The sequence below is a fragment of the Geospiza fortis genome, unplaced genomic scaffold (genome assembly GCF_000277835.1).
Source record: "Geospiza fortis unplaced genomic scaffold, GeoFor_1.0 scaffold254, whole genome shotgun sequence".
In the NCBI taxonomy this organism is placed as follows: Eukaryota; Metazoa; Chordata; class Aves; order Passeriformes; family Thraupidae; genus Geospiza; species Geospiza fortis.
In genome coordinates this window covers 1,343,015-1,365,115 of record NW_005054441.1, presented here as the reverse complement: position 1 = coordinate 1,365,115, position 22,101 = coordinate 1,343,015, and the positions used below count along the sequence as shown (strand labels likewise).

At 50.7% G+C, this 22,101-nt stretch overlaps 1 protein-coding gene across 1 annotated transcript in view; it reads right to left on the bottom strand.

Annotated features, from left to right (window-relative positions):
* Positions 1 to 840: 840 nt before the first annotated feature.
* MARCHF2 (membrane associated ring-CH-type finger 2) overlaps positions 841 to 22,101 on the bottom strand; it is a 31,031-nt gene continuing 9,770 nt past the window's right edge. Inside the window, 3 exon segments of the mRNA XM_031062211.1 lie at positions 841 to 3,655; positions 6,394 to 6,603; positions 18,494 to 18,689. Of these exon segments, the coding sequence (XP_030918071.1) occupies positions 3,497 to 3,655; positions 6,394 to 6,603; positions 18,494 to 18,689 (565 nt within the window). The 3' untranslated portion in view covers positions 841 to 3,496.

The window sequence follows — 22,101 nt, the reverse complement described above, 5'->3', positions numbered from 1 at the left end:
TGGCCAAGAAACTCATCCAAGGTCTTGCCCAAGGCTAAAGCCTTGTCCAGGACCTCAGAAATGCATCCAACATTGGTATTGCAGTGCTTTGAGTGGCACTTTAAATGGGCAGTTTCACAATTTCCAACGCCCTGCTGCAAGTGTGGTGTGACCAGATTTGCAGCACAGGTCCAGGGCCAGGGGCCAAGGCTGCAGGGGATGTTGGGTCTCCTCACTGCTCCACACAACAGGGAATGATGGCTGCCCAAGTCTCTGCCCTGAGGCTCCATGGCCTGCAGCCCCTGCCATGGTGCTGGCCCTGGATGGCTCTCAGAGCCAGCTATAGCAAGCACACAGAGCAGGGCTCCTGCCCTGCAGCTTGCTGCCAGCAGCTCCTGCACATGTGGGCACAGTTCAGACACAGCTCAGGCACAACTGGGCACTGCCCACCATGACCTCACCAGGGCTCACAGACCTGTCCAGCGTCTCCCACAGCCCTGGAGTGAGGGGCTGGGCTCAGGGCTGTGGGCAGGCCCGGGTCAGGCAGCTCACAGGGAGCCTCTGTGGAGTGGCACCATGCAGCATCAGGGTCGCTCCATGCAGCCCCATACGCACCCCTGGCCCAACCAGGGGCCAAAGGACTCTTGACTTGGCCCACGCCAGGCAGGCTTCTGTACACTGACAGAGAAACTACCCAGAAATTAAAAAAGTCCTGGGTTTTGTCCAACTTGGAAACCTTCTGCTGGGGCCTTGGGGGCTGGCCAGGGCAGCTGCTGCAGCAGGGGGTACCGGGGTGCTCTCAGGGAGGCAGCCTGGGCTCTGCAGCCCTGGCCCCCTCCAATAACAACACAACAGCCCAAAGTTTGTCTCACTTTTATTTACATCATTGCACAGCCCATTTCCCCAGAACGCACTGGAACGTGGTGGGTCAGACACCGACTGCCCACGTCCACCAGCTGATCATCTCTGGGAAGGAGGACAAGACTCAAAGAGTCACTGCTGGGTCTTGTGGGGGCACATGCAACAACTCCAATTATTGGCAATGACAACAAAGCCAAGGATGCTGAGTGCAGCCACGGCCACACACAGGACTGGGCCTCCACTGCCCCAGCCAAGGGCTTCTGGCTTTCACAGTTGCATATTTGGATTGATGGTGGGTTTCTTAACTGGAACACTGGCTCCATGAAGTCCTTACCCTGGGGACATGCTATGGGAGAGAGCATCCCTCATCACCTGCCAGAACTCGGTGCCTTGTGGGGCCAAGCCCCTGGGAGGCAGCCAGGGCTGGGAAGGTTAAACCCCCCCCCTGTGACAAGGGGGTTGTTGGGAAGGGGCTGAAGGAAGGGGCACCCAGGACAAGGCACAGAGCAGTGGTGCAGAGCCTGCTGCCGTGGAAGGGGTGTGCAGGGCGGGAGCACCTGCGTGGGAATGGGATGGGACTGGAGAAGGGACTGTGACTGGAGCTGGGCTGCAGCAGCCTCTCCACCAAGTGTACCAGAAGCAGAGTAATCCCTGCATGAGTGCATGACTGGGAAAAGGGCAGACACCCCCAGGTATGTGGAAGAAGGGAGGGGACAGTTGGGGGGTGGCCGAGAGAGGGGAGCAGAGATGTGCAGCCTGGCTGCAGCAGAGGACATTCACCCCACAGTCACACCAGCCCCTCACGCTGGAAGAGAGACCAGTTCAGAGCAGCCATCAGGGCACAAAGAGGCTGCTGCAAGATGTGTCAGGGTATCCCCGAGCTGCACCTGGGAGAGGGGACAGAGGAGAGCAGACAGACACCAGGGCCAAGGGCTGGAGCAATCCAGTTGGGCAAGATGGCACACTGGTCCCTGCTGCTCAGGCCACCAGCAACTTCCAGATCAGGCTGAGGGAACACACAAGGAAACACAGCCTGCTTTGCAGCTAAAGAGGAGGAGGAGAAGGAAGTGCACATGGTGCTTTGAATTCAGGAAATTACAGATGTCCATCTCACAGGGCATTGCACTGACCCACTTGCTTTCAGCGAAGGGGCAGAGGGATCACCACCCAGTGCAAGGACACAGGCCCCTCAGAGCCTGCCTCTTGCCTGCTCTCTACCCTCACCACCACGGAGCCAGAGCCCAGGCTCCAGCAAAGCAGCTGCACACACCTCTGGAGCACCTGGCAGGGCAGCATCACCACCAGCATCCTCACAGCCTGTGCCACTCACAAGGCTCAGGAGAGCTCAGCACCAGGCACTGTCTGGCAGGGTGAGGTGGCAGAGGCAAGGACCAAAGCCAAACCAGGGGGACTCTTGGCAAAGGGGGCATTCTGAGACAGAGGGCTTTGAGAACTGCATGTGCTGGAAACACAGGTAAAAGGAGGAGGAGAAGGAGGAACACTGGCCCCCCAGGACAAGGGACCCAGAGCCTGTTCTCTGGGACCAGCAAACTGGGGGGTTTCACTAGAGGACACAACAGGCAGGCAGCACTACCAGGGATGAACCCAATGCCAGCAGCTCCTCTGGAATGTGCAAATAAAGTGCAGAGACAGCCAAGAGCACCTGCGTCCTGCCAGGGCATGGCCTGTCCCCTAAGGTACGTGTGAAACTGATGCTACAGGAGGGCCGGCCTCAAGCTGGCAAAAGGACATCAGCAAACAGAGACTCCAACTCCCACCTTCTGGGGTCAGGAAAGCTCCATTCTCAATCTTTTCAAAGCAAAAGGCAATGGTGGGTTTAGCTACTACGGAGCCATCTCTTCCCACCCTCAGATCCTCCATCTACCTTTGCCAGACAGACCAAGGGCTGAGTGCATCCGAGTCCTGGGGATAAGCCAGGATCTCAAGGAAAGCATTTTGTGAGATCATGTCTGTGCCGGAAAAGATTCTCTCATTCTGAAACAGATTTTGAAATTCTCAAAATTACAGTACTTTACAATACAAAATGTCTCCATTCAGTATTATGTCATTTTACTCCTTCTGGGATTATAATAATTATTAAAAACACTCAACTTTCTAGAAAGGACAGAACACCACAAAAGAGACCAAAGAGTAATGGGAAGGCTGCTGTAGTATATCAAAACCAATTTAGTGCAAAGGAGAAGGGGACTTTCAAGAATGGTTGATGAAAAGTGTTCCTCATATGCTCATTTGGAGAAAAGGCATTGATTTAACCTCTGAATGAGATCAGATTGCCAGCTTCTATCCTGAAGCTTAGAACATCAACACAAAAGGACTGAAACACAATATGCATGGCCATTAAAAAATAATATTATATATAGATATATATATATATAGAGAGAGGGAGATGTTTTCCATGTAAAATATTTCATTATAGGAAAGTGTCCCTGCAGACAGGCATTTTCTGCCATCAGGCTCTTTTGGGCCATTTCCCCCACAGATGTTGATTATGTGTCTCTTTGCCAAGGTCTAAAGCACGTGCTGAGCACAGAGTGCCTTTGGATGGGATGATTGTTTTCCAGTGCCCCCACAGCTGCCACGGTCCCTGGGCCTGTGGGGATGCCCGACCCTCCGCCGTGGCTGCCCGCGGGACGGCTCAGACCGTGGTCTCATCCGCGGCCTTCTTCATGAGCTTGGCGGAGAGGAGGGAGTGGGGCACGGGGTGAGGGCTCCGCGAGGCCGGGATCATCAGCCGGACTTTCTGGTTGGTCCTTCGCCACTCCGAGTACAGCTGGCAGTGGTAGCGGAACGAGACCTGGCGGGCAAGAACGCAGCGCTGTCACCAACACCACCTGCACTGCCACAACCCCGGCGCGCTGTCACCAACCCCGGCCACGCTGTCACAACCCTGGCCACGCTGTCACCAACCCCGGCCACGCTGTCACCAACCCCAGCCCTGGCCCGGAGCACACTCAGGGACGGCCGGATGCCTGCACCCCTCTGCCTCTGGGGACCCTTTATCCTGAGCAAGGGACACAGCACTGACCCCAGCACGGTTTGGGGCACTCCATGCCCCCAGCCTGACAAGCATCAATCCCTTCCTGAGGACACCAGGCTGAGTGGGGCACAGCCAAAGGGGCCTTCTGGGCAGCACCAGCAGAGCGGGATGGGGTTTGCTCAGCTGGGTTTGGGTCCGGGCTGGTGCAGTGTGGTGGGGATGAGCTGTAACTCGCCCCTTCATCCAGCCCCGGGCTTCAGCAGCACCTTTGGTGAGCAAAACAAAGCTCTGAATCCAACCAGCCTCCTCCCATCTCACAGACCCTGAGGACCTTCTTCGTCCTGCACAAAAACCTTCCCTCCTTTGCCTGCAACAACAGGACAGCAGCTGGACTCATTTTTTCCTGACAACACCGTGGCCTGGGAGACTTGTCTACCCGGAGGGAGACAGGGGAGGATGCAAAGGCTGGAGGGACCCAGAGCAGCCCAGCAGAGGCCCGTGATGGCCCTGCAGTTTCAGAGCAGCCCTGCGAGGGGAGCCTTGAGCTTGGCTTAAATACCGAATGCAGTCAGCCACTGATCTAAACCAGACCTTCTTACAGGAAGCATTTAGCTGGCAACTGGGACGTACCAGGAAGTGCATCTGACACAGAAAACTCAGTAAAACTGTTACTTCTGGATGGGTCTAGGAGACATCTTATGAGAAATTAAGCTGTGCCACTGTGGCACTGAGGTAATTGAGCTTATTGATCTGTGCACATCCCTCCTTCCTGTTGCAGAGGGATTGTGGCAATAAGACTTTTTGCTGACAAATTCATGTCCCAGTTTTCAGAGAATGGGGAGTTAATGATGGGAATCTCAAAGAAGGCTCCTGTTCCTCACAAAGGAGCTGCAGCCCTGGCTACAGCTTCTCTCACAACCCTCACACTGGTTACAGCCATGAACTCCCTCCCATATATTGTCCCCTTGGACTGCACAGCCCAGGGTTGAACGAGCTGAATATAAATAAGGGGCTTCACCTTATGTCCTCCTCTGCTCAAGGAAATGTGAAACACAGCAGAATTAGAGCCATTTTAGTCATGACTTGTTACTGCACAAACATTTTTCCATTTCCTCCACGTTTCCAGCTCCTCCCCACCAGTCCTGAGACAGAGAAGATGGAGACACTTCCTCTTAAAGTTTCCAATTTTAGCTTGGCTTCCTACGGAAACAAGCTTCATGCAGGAACATGCAGCATGGAAACTTTCCTCCCTGGCTCCCATGCAAGGAGTGCCTCCAGCTTTGCTCCCAGGCACTCTCGCCCTCAGAGCAGGGGCTGCTGCAGCACCAGCTCATCCTGCCCTGGTTCCCAGGTCTGTGAGGGAGATTGTAAGGAGTGTCCAGCCCCAGGGGAAGGGGTTACTCTGTGAAATTGGAAAACGAGACGACAAGGAAATGGACCGGGGAATTTCTATTGCCCACAGGACTCCCAGCTTTTTGGGGTCCCATTATTTTTCCTGCATCAAGTGCACTTTTTCCCTTCCCAAAATGATGTTTCCCTGCGAGGAGTTGGAAAAGGGCATTGACAGGGCATAAGCACACAAAGGGCTTGCTTGGAATAGGAGAGCCAAAATCAAGATCCAAACCCAGCAACACAAGACAAAAGAAGTGAATGGGAAACAGAGGGAAGTCCCTGGCCCAGCAGCCCCTAGAGAGAGCAGCTCTGTGGCCCTGGGGAGGGACCAGGCAGCCCCACTGAGCCTCCACTTGTGCCACACGCAAACCTGCATTTGCTGTCCTGCTCTTCTCAGCTCCCTGCAAGGTGCAAGCTCCTCACCCCCTAATTCAGCATGTCCAGTAAAGGCATCTGCATGAAACTCTCTCCCAGCAGGGTCAGTTCAACACCCAGACTGGCTCAAGTGCAGGTTCCCAGCAATGCCCAGTGCCCCCCACGCAGCAGTGGGCCAGGGCACACTGGCTACCAAGCCTTGACTTGGGGCCGACCACACAACCCAGCAGCAGAGAAGGCACAGGTTTCCCCAGGGCCAGAGAGTTCCTTCCACACACCTTAAAAATACTGTGTAGGAGTTTGTTTAGTTGTGGCCAGAGAACCCCAAGGCAGTCTGCAGCCCAACTGGGCACAGCCAGTCTGTTCTGAGCAGCAAAAGGACAGAGGGACATGGTGGTAAATTATTTTGGCGTCAAATGTGTTCCGTAGTTTACTTTTCCCCTGCCCTGCCCAGGTACCAAGTTTGTGTTTTTTCTTGAACCACAGATGGGCCCCTACCTGACCCAGCCCCAAGCCCTTCCCACCCAGCCTCAGCCCCAGCCCCATCCCAGCTCCAGCACGTCTGTGGCTGGTTGGGTTCTGACACTTGGGGAACAGTCTGGAAAGCAGATGACCAGCAGGTGATTTTCCATTCTCAGCTTGCACATGAAGATAACTAAATGGACATTCAAGTGGAAGAGCCCAAGGTGTTCTCACACGGGGAGGCAGAAATAGCAGGTGGCACTGATGAGGCGTGAGCCAGTGCTCCCAGCTCCAGCTGGAGCAGGACCCTGGCAGCTGGCACTTACCAGTGTCCAGAGGACGTAGATGGTGAAAAGTGCTATAGTGAGTGCTATGAGTCCGATGGCCTCCAGGCGGCTGTTGAACTGCAGGTGGTCCTGGGCGCCGCGCAGACACAGCCAGCCCGAGATGGCCGCCAGGGGAGTGATGAACAGGAAACACACCATGTCACAGAACAGCGTCCTCTTCTCATTGCGGGGCCCGGGGTCCTTCAGCCACTGCGGGAAGGACGGAGAAGGGATCAGCCCGGGACAGGCAGGAGAGCTGGGGAGCTCTGGCCTGCACTGTGCAGTCTGACTCACACCAACCTTCTCCTAAAGGGAACCAGAGAGTTCTAGGCAAGTCTAGGTTCAACAATTAACAAGGGAAATGGAAGAAACAGTTAATGAACGTGTACAGGGAAAGGCAGTCATGAATACAGAAGCTCCTGGGCTCTCCTCTGGAGTAGTGGGAGCAGGCACTGCAGGACATCAGTTTAGTAAAGCCTGGCTTAATATAGATCTGACAGGTCTTGGACTAAACTTCAACAGAAACAGACCCAGGACTCCAGCGGGTGAAGGGGCTGTGGGAAACAGGGGCACTGGGGTTTGCAGCAAGGCCAAGCTATAAGAGCATCTGTCCCAAATCTAGCCCTTGGGCTCCTGTGGGAGAATCACAGCATTTTAGAGTTTCACAGGCAATCTCCAAATGTTTCTTTCTTTTGGGAGTCCTGACTTGCTTTCAGTGTGGGCTCATTTTAGATACTTCAGCAACAGCAATTGTTCTCTTTGCTAGAATTATGCTATTTTCAGCCTTTCCTTTCCTTTTTTAGAATAGCAAGAAGCTGTGGTTCCTACAGATACCAAATTGTTACAGCACATCTTTACTGGGATCTGTGTGTGCTGGCCTGCAGATTCTTCCTTCTTCTCCTCACAAAGATGACGGCCTCATTCAGGATTTTTAAAATTTTATTTTTAAATAAGACTTGGAGAATATTATTGAAAAGGCACAGGCAGAGCAGGGAAGAGACTATCAGGGTCTGGGCTGTCAGGCCAATCCTCCTGTAGGTACCTGCTTTGGAACAGACAGCTTGGGAAGGGACTCATGTGGGAACTCTGCACACAAAGCTCCTTTCCTACTCAGAAACCACCCTTTAAGGAGCAATACAGAAGGTGCTGGTGACAGGTATGCAAGAAATTATGAGACCTCAGCAGAGGTAACCTGAGGACATGGCTGGCCAGAGGCATGCAGGCCAAGAGGGGAGCAAGGCAGGGTGAGTGCAGATTTAACTGCAGCAGGGATGTTCAGTGAGACAGAGCAAAAGGGCAAGAATGCGACTGAAAGCACAGCCAACTTTTGTGGAAATGGGAAAGAGAAGGGGCAGCTGGCAAACCTGGGCATGGAACAGGGGGGTAGCTAGGCTGGTTAGAGCCACAGGAACAGCAGGTTCTGCAGCACCTGGGACAGGACACTGAGCTGGCCACGAGCAGAGAAGAGGATGCTGCAGTGACAGGAATGAGCCTGGCCCGGGATTCCAGCTGGGAGGACTCATAACCACAGTATTTTAGGGATGTGACCTGAATCATCTGAACACTTCAGGGGTAACAGTCAAGGAACTTTCATTGATTCTAAAGCCATTTGGAGCACGACTTGATGGGCAGACAGCCAGAAGAAAACCTCAAAGAATCACAGAATCACTAAGGTTGGAAAAGACTTCCAAGATCATCAAGTCCAATCATCAACCCAGAACCACCTCCAAACATGTCCTCAAGTCATCCACATACTTTTTAGACACTTCAAGAGATGGTGGCTCCACCACTGTCCTGGCAGCCAGTTCCAATGCCTGACAACCGTCTCCATGAAAAAATGTTCCCAGTATCCAACCTAAACCTCTTCTGGCACACCTTGAGGCTGTTCACTCTCATCCTGTCGCTTCTTCCCTGGGAGCAGAGCTCGACCCCCACCTGGCAGCATCTTCCTGTCAGGGAGAGATAACAGAAGGTCTCCCCTGAGCCTCCTTTTCTCCAGGCTGAGCCCCCCAGCTGCTCCTGGTACTCCAGCCCCTTCCCCAGCTCTGTTGCCCTTCTCTGGACACACTGCAGTGCCTCAGTGTCTTTCTTGGACTCTAAAGCCACCCGGGATTTGAGGTGGGGCCTCAGCAGTGCCCAGCAGAGGCAGATGGCCACAGCCCTGGTCCTGCTGGCCACACTGTGGCTTGTACAGGCCAGGTGCCATTGGCCTTCTTGGCCACCTGGCTCACATTCAGCCGCTGCTGACCAGCACTACCAGGTCTTCTCCACTGGGCAGTTCTCAGAGCAGGCAGAACTGTCATTTGGAGAGGACTGGGAGAAGGGAAGCAGACCTGCAGCTCCCCCCTTGTATGGCTCTGCAGAGGAATCAGTGTGATGAGCTGCATGGGGACAATCAACACCACGCGCGCAGTCTGAGCAGTCCTGGGAACTGAGGGTGAGGGTGGACAGCAACTCATTGGCACAGGAAAGCTGCTCCCATACACAGGGCTCAAACCCAGCCTTGCGTCAGGCTCTCCCAGTCCAGGGCCAGGACAGGGCTGCCTGGTGACACAGCACTCAGGTGAGTGCCAAATCACCCTGTCTGGACCAAGTTCCCTCTAGCAGCAAGCCCAGAGCACCCCATTCTATGCAACAGGACATGTTGGGGCACTTCTGACCCTTGTACAGTAAGACGCTCAGGCAGATAGGTATTTCACTGCATCTTCATTCTATTTATATTCCTTGTGACTTTTGAAACTCCTTCCTCCTCCCCAAGATGGGAGACAAACATATAAAGGCAGGAAGCAAATTCATTTCCTTTTGAAGAATTTGATTTGTTTTGCCAATATGCACTGACACAGTAAAAAAATGGAAAACAATGAGCCACTCGAAGGGTGCAGCATTTCTGGCACAGCAACACTTTGGTGCATACGGGACTTTAAATAAACTTTGCCAACAATCCATAAAATGGTCAGGCAGATTAAATAATTTTTGTAGCTATCAAGTAAGCATGGGAAAGCAACAAAAGCACAACTTGGTCTTGTTCTAGCAGCTTCCACACTGCAATAATGTCTGAGACTGAAAGGAAAGAGGCAGAGGTGGCTGCTGGCTGCCATTTGGGCTATGAGCTGAGTCCCAGATCCTGCTTGAAACAGGATCTCTGCTTGTGTGACAGAATTCTGGGTATAACCATATTTCTTAGTCCTCCAGCATGATCCTGAGGCTTTTCCAGATACTGGGATCAGTAGGGTTGTGGAAGGGAGCTCATTTCTTAGACCCACAGCAGGGCTGTGGGATGATGAGAGGCTGACCTTTGGGTGCTGCAGTGTCCATGAAGCTTGGGTGAGCCCAAGGTGATGGGAGGCAGGAGGAAAGCAGGCAGTAAAAGGCACCAGGACATCATCAGCTCCTCTGGAAGCCAAGACCAGAACTCAAAGCATATCAGAGCAGTCTCTCAGCCTGTCCATCTCAGCACCTGCTGCTCCATATATCTCAAGGCTGGGCTGCATTCTGTCCCTTGGGACCAAGGGGAGTGGACAGAAGAGGGACTCTCCCAGCAGCACTCAGCACCCTGCAGTCTGTCTGGGGGCTTAAAAATGGGTGCTTTAAAAATTAGCTTTCATTGATTCTCACAGCTGACTCACCTTGAGTGGCTGAATGTGAGCTGTCAGCTGTTTCATGAACACATCCCATGCAGCACTCAGTGCAGCACGGCACTGGAGGGACCAGCACGTGCTCACATCTCTCCCTGCCCTGCACTGGACCCCTCGCTCTGGTGGCCATGAGTCAGGACCAGTGTGACCTGCCAGCCTCACCACCAACCCTGCCAGAGTTCCCCACGTGCTTCAAAGCTACAGCACAATGGCAAGCCACAGCACCACACAAGCATTTGGCTGCATTACAAAACATCCCACATGCTTTCTGCCCACCAAACAGTTACCCTCTGGCTTCTCAGGTGCCTGCTGATTTTCCTTTCACTGCTGACCTGGTGCCTGGCTATAAAAGCCAGAAAAAAAAATCATATTAACTTGATCATAGCTGCACTATTAGTGCTGTACCTGTACTGAGAAACATGTTGAATCAAATAGTACAGCTTCAGATGAAGGACTCTCATATCCCTTCTCTGGGCCTGCACCAAAACCTTTCTGCAGGCCATCGAGCTCCATGAGCAGCCCCAGCAGAATGGTCCTGTCTCCTTCACCAAGGTGGGAAGGGATGTTTTCTGACAGAATACTCAGAACTCAGGAAGCCAAGACCCAGAAATGCCCCTAGCCCTGCAAGCAGGGCAGTTAAATGCTGCACAAAGCTGCCCCCCCCCATCCTCCTTCCCCCAGCTACCTGCCAACAATGCTCCATAGACCTCCACAACCCAAATCTCTCCTTGAACAGCATGAAAGCCTTCCCTCCACCCTCAGCTGCTGGGCAGCACAGGGCTCTGGCCTGACCCAAGGGATTTAGGAGCACTAGAAAGGGTGGACAGGAGACGAGCAGACCCAAGCAGTGCTGCAGGTCACTGGGACACTTTCGTCCAGAGAGAGCAGCACGAGCTTCCATGGTTGGTGGCACCATGGCAATTGCCACACCATGACCCGTGCCAGTAGGGGATCACACCACCTCAGAGAAAGCTCCCTGGTCTTCTGGATCAGCACAGCACAGACTGGGCTGGACAAAGTGCTGAAGATGGACAGGTAAGGAAGACTAGTGCTGGTGAGCATCAAGAGTGCAAGGGTATTTCCTGTTTTGGCCACAAACAGGCCATTGCTTTATGCAGAGCAGTGCCCAGGACCGCACAGAGAAGTGCCAAGAGAATCTCATGTTGGACCTGTGACCAGCTCCTCCAGACAGCAAACTCAAGTAAAGAGAGAAAGGAAAAGTTTTGAGGGGTGGGAACTCAGCTGGAACCAAGAAGGATTTGTTTTTCACTACATTGAGGAATGTAAGAGAGGTGTGCATTGAGCAAGAAGAGAGGTGGGCTGGGGAAGAGCAGAGGAACACGGATCAGACAACAGTGCAGTGAGTTCAGCAGAAGAGTTCGAGGAAAGCAAAGGAAAAAGTCTGTCTGCAAGGAAGATAAGGCTGGAGGAAGGGTGGGGCAGAGCTTATATCACAGCTCAATTCTCCGAACTGGAGGGGGGACAGCGAGTGCGGTGCCCAGAGGCAAAACTCCTTTCCCTAATAACGCAAGCAGGAGTAACATCACAATTCCTGCCTGCCAACCTTCCTTTTCGTGTTCCAGGGACATCTCTGCAGCACCTCCCACAGCCACAGAGGTGCAGGAGACTCAGGAGACGAAGCAGAAGGACTGCACGTGACAGACCCATGGGAGGTGTCCCCTACTCTAGCGTAACCTGCAGTCAAGCAACTCCTCAGAGAATTTCAAACACATTTCCTTGCGTGTGACATTGTGTTTGAAAACTGTACTTTCAAGAGACAAAAAAATAATCCACTGACCTACATAAAATATCCAGTTTAGGTGAACTAAAAGTGTTAGCAGTCATTGAAAAGTAATCATAATCAAAATTGCACCATAAACTCCAAGAAGAATAGCAGGACCAAAAAACTGTCAGGCTCCTGTACAGCACAGCACTCTTGGAAGGAGGAGCTGTTTTGAGGAGGCAAAGGAGCACACCAGAATCACTAAAGCAGCCCATTTATAAATAAAGTTGTTAAAACACACACTGCTGGAAAACACCAGCAGAATTGAAACACGGAAGCAGAATTTTATTGGGACTCTGTGATGAGATTTCCTCCAAGGACAAAAATAGGGAAACAAAAGGTGTGGCTGGACTGCACCAACAGTGACTGGTTCACCAGAGAAATCTTTTTTGGAATTAGTGAGATGTCTTAAATGATTTTTGCCTTAGCAAAGGAATTAAATGCTTGCAGAAGCATTATGACTAAGTCCTGCATTGTACTTGTTAGCTTTTACCATGAGGGTATGCTGACTTTCAACCTCCCAGTAATTTTAGCAAAGCCAGAGTCTTTAGTCTCTGCACCAGCAGTTCGTGTCGGCTCCTCTCCCTGGTATTTACATTATGTGTGAAGAAAAACACACCTTTCCTGTGGAGTACGGAGTGATTTTTACTGGGACCTAGCAGCTGCTGCTCTGACACCTGCCTGACCTGCAAGCCCAGGACATTTCTGCAGAGACCTGGGCTGGCTGCACAGACCTGACCTGACCCCTCCCCATGCCAGGACCGGCCTCAGAAACCACAGCTGGCTCACAGCAGAGGCAAATGGCCCCAAACAGGAGTCTTTGGGCTGCTGAGGTGGTGCTTCTCTTCAGTCCAATCAGAAACACTCAGAGGGGACAAAATTAACAACAGCTTGAAACTTTAACACTTTACAAGCGGTTAATGAACTGGAGAGAGAAATGAGAGGGTGGGTGCCACAGCAAAACACACAATAAAGGCAGCCATGGAGAGGAAATACTTTTGCTGGTAACCTGGGAAAGTAAAAATGGGCAGGAGTGGGCTCAGGTACACCAATACAGACCAACCCACACAGCCACGTCCCTTTGTGGGCAGTGGGCTGCAGCAGGGAGAAGGGCACGAGCTGTGCAGAAGGGCTTGTGGCTGTACAAACACAGCCACAGTCACCCTTGGCAATACTTTCTGGAAATACACAACGCACCCAATACAGTCCCAAACACCTCCATCCACACAGCTCTGCCTGAAATCCCAAAGGGCAAATTATCTCCAGCAGGAAGACCACTTTGTAGAGAAAATAGGTTTGTGATGGATTTTGCCCCAGACCAAAGAGAAGAGTTTATGTGCAAGGGAAAACATTAAGGACAGAGGCAGGGGAGGCAATATTTTGACTCGTACACAAGTTGCCTGGTTCTCCTACATGAAGAGGCAGACTCCTCCAGACAAGTTGACACATCCTAACTTAGCCTTCTAAGGAGGCAGGAATTAATTGATCACAAGGGGCATTCCTTCTCCATACACTATATAGGACTTTAAAAAACAAGGTCTGGCTGAGGCACACTTAAGGCATGAAAGGTTAGGACAAATAAACTCAATCATGCCTAGAGAATTGTATGACCACCTGTGGCCTGGGAGAAAGAGCTGTCTAGGCTGCAGCAATCCCTCAGGTCCAAAGGTCTGTGCTCCTCCTTCTGCCATGCTCTGGACAGCAAAGGTACAGATACTCTCTGAAGAATCCTGGGCAGTAACTGGGCATTTCCTCTGCATGATATTATTAGAACAAAGAGGAAAGTACTTCCTCCAGGAAAACTGTGTCTGGTCTAACTTACACTTCAAATACTTCATCTAAATATCAAATGACAAAATCTTCCAGGGAACACAGAAAGTATTTTGCCTTTTTTGAGTATGCCAGCCGTGTTGGCTAGAGTGTCCTGGAGTCAGATCACTTTTCTGTAAACATATGGAGGTCTATTAAATTAGCAATCATGCAGGAAAACCATCCCTCTCTGAGGCCTGGCCATTTTGTTCTCTGCTGGGGACATGCTCCTCACTCAAGACCCCTGGTCCACAACTGTCTTGTGCTGGAGACCACTTCAGAGCCGAGCAGAAGCCTCTCTGTCCTCTCACAGCACAGGCACCAGTGTCCTGCACCTCTGGCTACGAAACTCTCCACTCAGGGCTGCAGGTCAATTCTCCATCTCCATCTCCACCTGCATGTTCAAAACATGTCCCCCAAAACATGCCCCCACTCAGCCCAGTGATCTCACAGCTGGACAGTTTTTCCAAAGCCTTTCATTTTTTTTTTAGCTTTCAACCAGCTTCTTAGTTAAAAAACAGTTCAACTAGGCTGAACTGCAGGAGATATTTCCCCCACACCCATGGGCTAGCCTGTGGTTGCCAGAGCTGGCTCTGGGCTCAGATGAGTTTCTCACTCTGGGTTCAGAGATCAGGCATACTGGCAGTCAACACTGTCACTGTTTTTACATTGAACAGACCACAACATAAATCAATGGCTGCTTAAAGAAAACAAAAATATAATTCTATTAACAAATTATCTTTAATCCATACTGGACAAAGTTGACACCTGTCCTCTGTAAAAGAGGCTGCAAAATTCAATTACTGTTTGTGAAGTGCTTGGATGTCACAGCAATAAGTACCCCAGAGAAACTTGTGAGAAAATGAATAGTTTGGTCTTGGTGAACAAGGACACAGCAGGATTAATACAGTTAGCTAGCGAGCATCTTCCATCCATGCACTCCTTCTGGAAGACACAGCCTGTGACCATGAAGACCACACTGTAACACAGATAGACAAGTGGCCTGAAGTAAAAACTAAGGCAATTTTGGACATGGCATTTCCTGACTTCTAAGAAATCAGGAAGTTTACACAGAAGCATTTCAACTTCGCCATGTAGCTTCCCCCCAGTACTCACCAAAATGTCTCCTGCATCCCAAAATCAGCCTCAGACCCTTTCCTTCTGAAGGATCTCAAAACCACATGACAAAGCCAGTTCTTAATGAAGCTGATGGTCCCTCCCCACAGATGAGCTGACCAGTGACTGCTGCAGCCACTATGACCAGCTCTAAGTTTCCCCAGGCTGGAAAGGCAGGACATGGCAGAACCAACAGCAAGAGCTGCTTTCTCCTCAGAGGCCCAGCAGCAGCAGGTACCATGTTACCAAAGTCCCTTGTGGCCAAGTGACAGCCAAAGAGAGCCAGAATGCTTGGAACAGCCTTTCACACACGGGGCAGACCCTTCTGCCATGCAGCATGCCCCTGCATCATTCCTAGTCCTAGTCTCCAGCCATTTATCCTCTGCTCTTAATTTCTATTTTGATTTCACAGCTTTACTTGGTGAGCAGTGGATTTTTATCAGGGCTCCTCAACAGCACACTCACCACAAACATCACTTCCCCTAAAGTTTCAAAACACTCCCCACCCCTCCTCACAAACAACCAAGAGGCAGAGAACTTCCCAGATAAGGTGGCTAGGGAACTGTGACATTTTTAAATGACTAAGCAGCCTCTTTCCCAAGCCCTCTTCTCAGAAACAGATGAACAACTTGGAGATGACACTTCCCAAAAGTATTTGGTTTGGTATGGGGATGAAATTGTGCCAGACTGCAGGCAGAGTATTAATGGCAAGTGCCAGCCAGCTGGCCAAGGGGTTATCAGCTCCTTCCAAAGGGCAGAGCCTCTGCTACCAGCAGGAGCTTCCCAAAGTGGTCACACTTGGTCAGTTGACCTCTAATCCCAGCAAACCTCATGGGATGAAGCACAGTCACTGTCATTGCCTCTGCCCAGCAGATTGCAGTGGTGCAGGAGCTCAAAGTGGCTGTAAGAGCTCCCAGCGAAAATGAGAAATTGAACTCCAGGTCACTTTCCCGAGGCTCCAGGCAAGGATCAGAGGGTTTATTGCGTGGTGGAAGTAATACAACAAAACCAGGTGGTCTTTCAAGCCAGGTGAGCCATTTTGCTCTAGCAGGAGCCATCCAGCCATGGTGTGCCAGGCACAGAGCACACGTGCTGATGAGTACACGGGGCTGTGCAGGGCCCCAGCACACCTGAGTGCTGCAGCCACAGCACACTGCTGTAACCCACCCAGTGCACTCCATCGCCTTGGGGCATGCTGCCAGCCCTGGAAGAGGGGCAAGAGCAGCCTGCTACCATGGGCTGTGTCAAACCAGGTTATATGCTGCTTTCCAAGCCAGGGAAAACCTTTCTGCCCCTGAGCTGCTGGCAAGGGAACTGCTCTGGGGCTGTACCATGTTAGGCTCTGCTCTGCAGCGGGGATCACTCTCACCAGCTACCTGGTGACTTTCATCACGTGCTTACCAGCCTCCAGGCTCACAAGGCACTTCAGGCAAGCTGCTCCCCAGCAGACACCTCAACAGAGTAGATCATCTCCTTCACTGTGCTCACAGACAGTCCAAATACACCAGAAGTAGTAAACCACTGGAATCCCAAAGCCTTTGCCAGCTGACAGTGATGGCTCAAGAAGTCCATTCCTCTCTGAAAACACAGTGGCAGTTCTCCTGTGTTTGAGTTCATTAAATGCTGCCCACTCATCACCTCTCAGCACTCACAGTTTGTTTGTTGATCACCATACCCTTAGAGGCTCTAGTCCAGAGGGGCTTTTCACAAATTTCAACAGGAACTAAAATTAATCGTCCTGGAATGCCCATTCACCCACACTGAAATACAGACAAGACTTTTCTGTCCCACTCTCCCAGCAAGCTCCTCATGCCAGATGGAGGCACAGAGTTGGTGTCACAGGAAAAACTCCTCCAATACACACCAGCCTTTGAGCTTTTATTTGAGTGTGCAGTTTTCCAAGCCTATGCTTGTTATGAGGTGCCACAGCATCGTGAAAGATGGCTGAACGCACTCCCACGTGTTTGTTTCTGGCTAGGAATATTTAATATTTATTAACCAGCTCTTAAGCTAAAACATCTGAGATCTGCACTCACAACTTGGCCTGCATAAGCCCTAGCAAGATCACTGCCCCTGGGCTTGCCTGCACTGTGTTCTCAAAGCCAAGGTACAGCCCTTCCTAAATGTTTTAAAGCAGTGTTTTGCAACCTCTGAAATAACTGTTAGAGAGATATTGGCCAAAGCACCAATTGATATGTCTGAGCAGCTAGGAGAGAAGTAGTAAGACCCCAACAGCAGTAACCACTGAGGTAATGCTCACACAAATTACTGCGCTAGATACATGGTTTGGGTTAGCACGGCAGGCTAAAGCCTCCTCCTGTCTGGGGCCGTCCAGTCCATGACAATCAGTTGTAAGTTAAACAGTCATTAAAACTTCGTATCTACTTTGCAAACTGAAGCTTGAATGCTTCCTGAATTGGTGAACTCTTTTCCACTCGAAGGTTCACTAGGAGGAGATGGGAGTATGAGAAATAGATCTGGGGACTCTGGAAAGGAGGAGGGGACAAATATTGTTTCCAGAGGGAGGTGGAAAGAGAAAAGAAGCAACCTCTAGAATTCATGGGGATGGAAACAGAAATGTGGAAAGCAACTTAGAATTCCAGTTGTGACTCAGTTTTGACCTAAGTGATGGGGCAAGGGGCAGGAGAGAGTGGACAAGAGCAGTCACCATGACAAATCCGAAATAACCCTGCCTCCACACATGCTCTGGTAGCAGGTAGTGACAAATCCCCAACAGCTGCCAGGTAACAGGAGTCTGTTGCTAAGAACCAGCTCCCAGAGCTCCCACTGGCTGATGGCTGCAGGAACCTGGGACTCCCAAAATTGTTATGTGTAAATGCCCAGCTGCAGAGTGACACTCCTCTGCAGTTGCACAGTGTGATGAAGGAACCCCCGAACGAAGCCAGCAGCACACTGACACAGGAGAGCTCACTCAACTGCAGACATATTAAACCATCTCTTAAACAAATCCTTAAGCCTTTTGTATTGTACCTCTCCGGTTTACTTATTCCTCTTTTGGGGATGTACACTTGAACCCAGAGGTCAGACAATGGCCTGGTCCATGCTGCCTTTGTTCCCAAAACAAAAAAACCCAACGCACCAGCCAGAGCCTGCGTTGTATGTTCCAGCTCTGGGAGGCTGAGGGACTGATCCCCTGTGGTCAACACAGAGAGGAACATGAGGACCAGCTGAACCCTGTCCTATTTTCTCCTTCAACTGAGAGGAGCACAGAGCAGCAGGAAGGAGCAAAGCCTGAAGGAGCACACATCAATATTAGTCATGGGAAGACAGGTCTTTTACAAACAGTATCAGCAATCACCACATCTCACTTTTCAACAGAACATGACAAGGAAGGCACATGCAAGAGAGCTGCACTAATCTAACACTGAGATAAGATTAAAACCAGGAGCAAAACAAAAGAATATTTATGAGAACTTCATAATTCAGTCAGTCATGTTGTGACACCTGCAATTTGATGCTCAGGCATTAAAGCACAGCCAAAAAAGCACAGTGCTTGCCACTGGCAGGTGGCACGTGGGCAGGTCACAGGCAGGAGATGCCCTAAACACCACTACTGCATGTTTGCAGCTACCTCACTTGGTCTGACAAGGGACTTGATCTCTTCAAATAGACTCTTTGTGAGTACAAAGGTACTGCAAGGAGGAGGAGACACCAAGAACTACAAGAACAGTAGGGCAATCAGTCATTTTCTCTCAAATGATATGGAAATAAAAATGAAGCAGGAAGAAAATGGTACCTCTGTCAAGGGTCTTGGTCTTCTTTCTACAACAAATTCTGTGTGGCAGAGCTCACAGTAACTTGTGTTGGAGGAGGATAACCATTTTTCCAGGCAGCTCTTGTGCACGGTGCCCAGTGTTCCTGTGCAGTCACATGGGGAAAGCAGTCCCTCCCCATTTCCACCTTCATGACAGATTCGACAGATGGGACCATCACTGAAGAGGCAGAATGAGAGACAAACAGAATGAAATCACAGTCAGAGCAGGCAGAACAACACTGCCATAGGGTCTGGTCCCACCAAGCCCCAGAAAGGCACATGAACAGCAGGCAGTGTTTGGCACAGCATGCCAGGAGCCTGCTGCAGCAAGAAACCAGTCTCAGGGGGCAATGGAGGTGGCTCAGGACATTTTAGATAATTTAAAGTGTGGAAGACCCATAACAACAAGAGAAGATGGCACATCAGCCTGGCCCCAGAAGTGACTGCAGCGCACGTCCCGTAGTCTTCAGCTCTGCCCACAGGCAGGGGCTGATACCAGACCCAACACCAAGCCTAAAGCACTCATGCAAATCCAGACACCCAAAGCAAAGCCAAATGACCCACAGTAATCACAGCATGCCCCAGCCACCTGCAGCTATTCAAGAGGTTGGCAATCAGGTCACATTTACCAAATCACCTACCCACTCTCAGCCCACCTCAGCTCTGCAGCCTGGGCTGAGCAGGAACTGCAAAAGGAACAGCAATATTTCAAGAAACAACTGAACTGACCCTGGAAGCTCACCTCCTCAAGAATACAATATATTTCACAGCAGGTGTGCACCCAGAGCAAGGTCTCCAAACCCTCTGCCCATCACTGCCCAGTAACTCTCCAGCATCCTGTGGGCACACCCTCCCCAGACAACAAGTGCCCTGCAGAAATGCTTTGGTGCTTCAGGAACAACACTTCCTTGGCCACGAGTTCCAACTACAGAATCACACAGAACGTCACAGAACCAGAGATATCTACCAAAGCAACTAACAAATATTTTCAGAGACACTTGCAACCTTCCCTGCAGGAGGCCTGAGCTGCTCATCGCACTCAAAGCATCCATCTGTTCCCAAGATATTCCTCACACCTTCAGCTGGCACCACTGACTGAACAATTAGTGCTATACCTTTCACTAGACCTTTCACTAGACCAACTTGCTCAAGGCCCCAGCCAACCTGGCCTGGAACACTTACAGAGATGGGGCATCCCAGCTGGCATCCCAAGGGCACAGGTTTCTTAGCAGCCCTGTGCCACACATGCCAGCCCCATGATGAGGATGTTCTAGGCTCCCTGGGAAGCCCAAGATGGCTGTAGACACCACAGTTTGCTGTTCTCAGCAGTTCAGTTAATTTCTTCAGCATTCACCAATCACTGAGATCATTTAGGAACAAAATGCTCGACAGCAGAGGCCCAGGGCAGGACTGCCTTCCCTGGACCATGGAAACCAGGTCCTCACTAGTATCTCATTTCCACCTTCCAAACAGCCATTTCTTTCACACAGTTTTCCTCTTACATCCACAGCTGCCCAGATTTGGGGGTGCAAGAGGGGGTGAAAAAGGAACATCTTTGTTTCAAAGATCCTATTGTAGGTCCTCTTGAAATCCAGGTGAGTGGTATCAGATATCACCTTTTTCTAGATACTGCTGACAGAACAAAAAAAGCCATACTGAACCCATATCATAGTTCACACTCAATTGCTATTCTGACTTCAAAAAACCCCACCTGACTAGAGAAGTTTGTGGGATTGCAACACAACAGCCAAAGCAATCTTCAAAACCAGCAGCACCACCTCCATTAGTCTGCATAGAAAGCAAGAGTGAGGCATGGAAGCACAGTTCAAGGAAAAGGAGCACACTGGGGAAAAAAGTTGGTGGGACATAAGGGAAAGGGAAGAGCCAGCAAGGAAGTGCATGTCAGCTCGCTACAGGAGAAGCAAGATTCCTCAGGAGATCTCTACCACAGGAGATCTCTACCCCTTTCAATTCAGTATTTAGCTGGTTTCATCCCAACTGAACTTCTATTTATATTTAGGGCTGCAAAGCAAATTACACCCAGTGTACACCATCCTCTTCTCTCTGCCAAACATCACTGGTAAACCACTGATACATGTTCTCTCCTCCTTTTTACAAGCCTTTTATTGAGGAGATTTCTTCAGCCAAGACAATTCCTGCAAAAGGTGCAACAGGAATCTGGGAAGGTGGTGGAAACTTCATCCTCAAAGATCCTGGAAATTACATCAGACAAGAGGCTTGCTCTGAAAGGAAGCTGGACCAGACATCCTGTGGAATTCCCTTCCAATTTGAATTATTTGATAATTGTGCAAATTTATTGCCATAAAATGCTGTACCAGAACAGCGTGCAGAGCCCTAATGACACAGACAGACAATCCCCTACAGCCTCCAGTGCTCTCATGCATCTGTCATTTCCTAAGAAAAGCATCTGTAAGTTATTTCACCCGTTCTCTTCCTGTTTGCAAAGTTTCATATTTCCAGAACATTACTATAACCTTGGCTATCAACAAACAACCCAAAATGAAAAAATTTACTGACAGTGTGTGAAAAGAATTCTTATCAGACTTCATTTTCCTTCCTTCCTTTCCCCTGCCGGGTGGGGACCTGGTCACACTCCCACATGATGCACACTCAGACAGCTTTCCAGCAGGCTGAAGACACCATATTGGTAATGCAACATTCCAGTGCACTCACACTGCTCTTGGCTTTGCTGTGCTAAGTGCTGCTGACAAGGAAGACACTGAAACCGATCACCACAAGAAACAAACTGGCGTCCATGTAGAAGCATAAGGAATCATTATGGGTTGACCCTACACATTAAACCCTAAAACATTAGGGTTTTTAACCTGTTTCCAGGCAGTTTTCCCACACAGTTATCACACCCCCACAAGTTCTAAAGGGTTAAACAACTTCTCACCCTGACTATCTACTGCCAGAGTGCAAGCCCAGTTACTTTCACATTTTTATTGACCTGCTCCAGGTTTGCTGGATGCAGCAATTATGTTTGTCCCTATTCTCATCCAGCTTCCCTGCATCCCTCCCCCATGTCTGCAATCACTGCTTTCATATCACACAAATGTTTGACCAAACTCATTGAAACAAGTAACAGCTGTTCAGACAGGATTTCTGAACACAAAATGTGACAGCTCTCAGTAGACGGACTGAACAATGCTGCCAAATGTCCTCTACTCTGGAAGCTACTCAAAATAAATCACAAGAAGTTGCATCGGGAGGAGTCTGAGCTAGTGAAGCTGCCACGTGTCCCCTCTAGCAATAGCTGGATGCTGCAGTTCCTGCAACACAAACACCGTCCCCTCCCTGCGGCTGAAGATCAACACCACGCCTTCACTCCATGGACGTTCCTGGAATAAGGGCTGTGCTCCCTTGCAGCCCCTCAGACGTCTCCAGGAACAGCGCAGTGCCCGGCGAGCACGGCCCAAGTTCACCCCCTGAGGCCGGGAGAGCAGCGCGGCGGGAGGCGCTGCCCGCGCCCTGAGGGGCTGCAGGAGCCCGGCCAGGGCACTGGGAGCGGCCGGCCCGCCAGCAGCCACGCTCGCCCTCAGCGCCCCGGCAAACTCCTTCACACAACG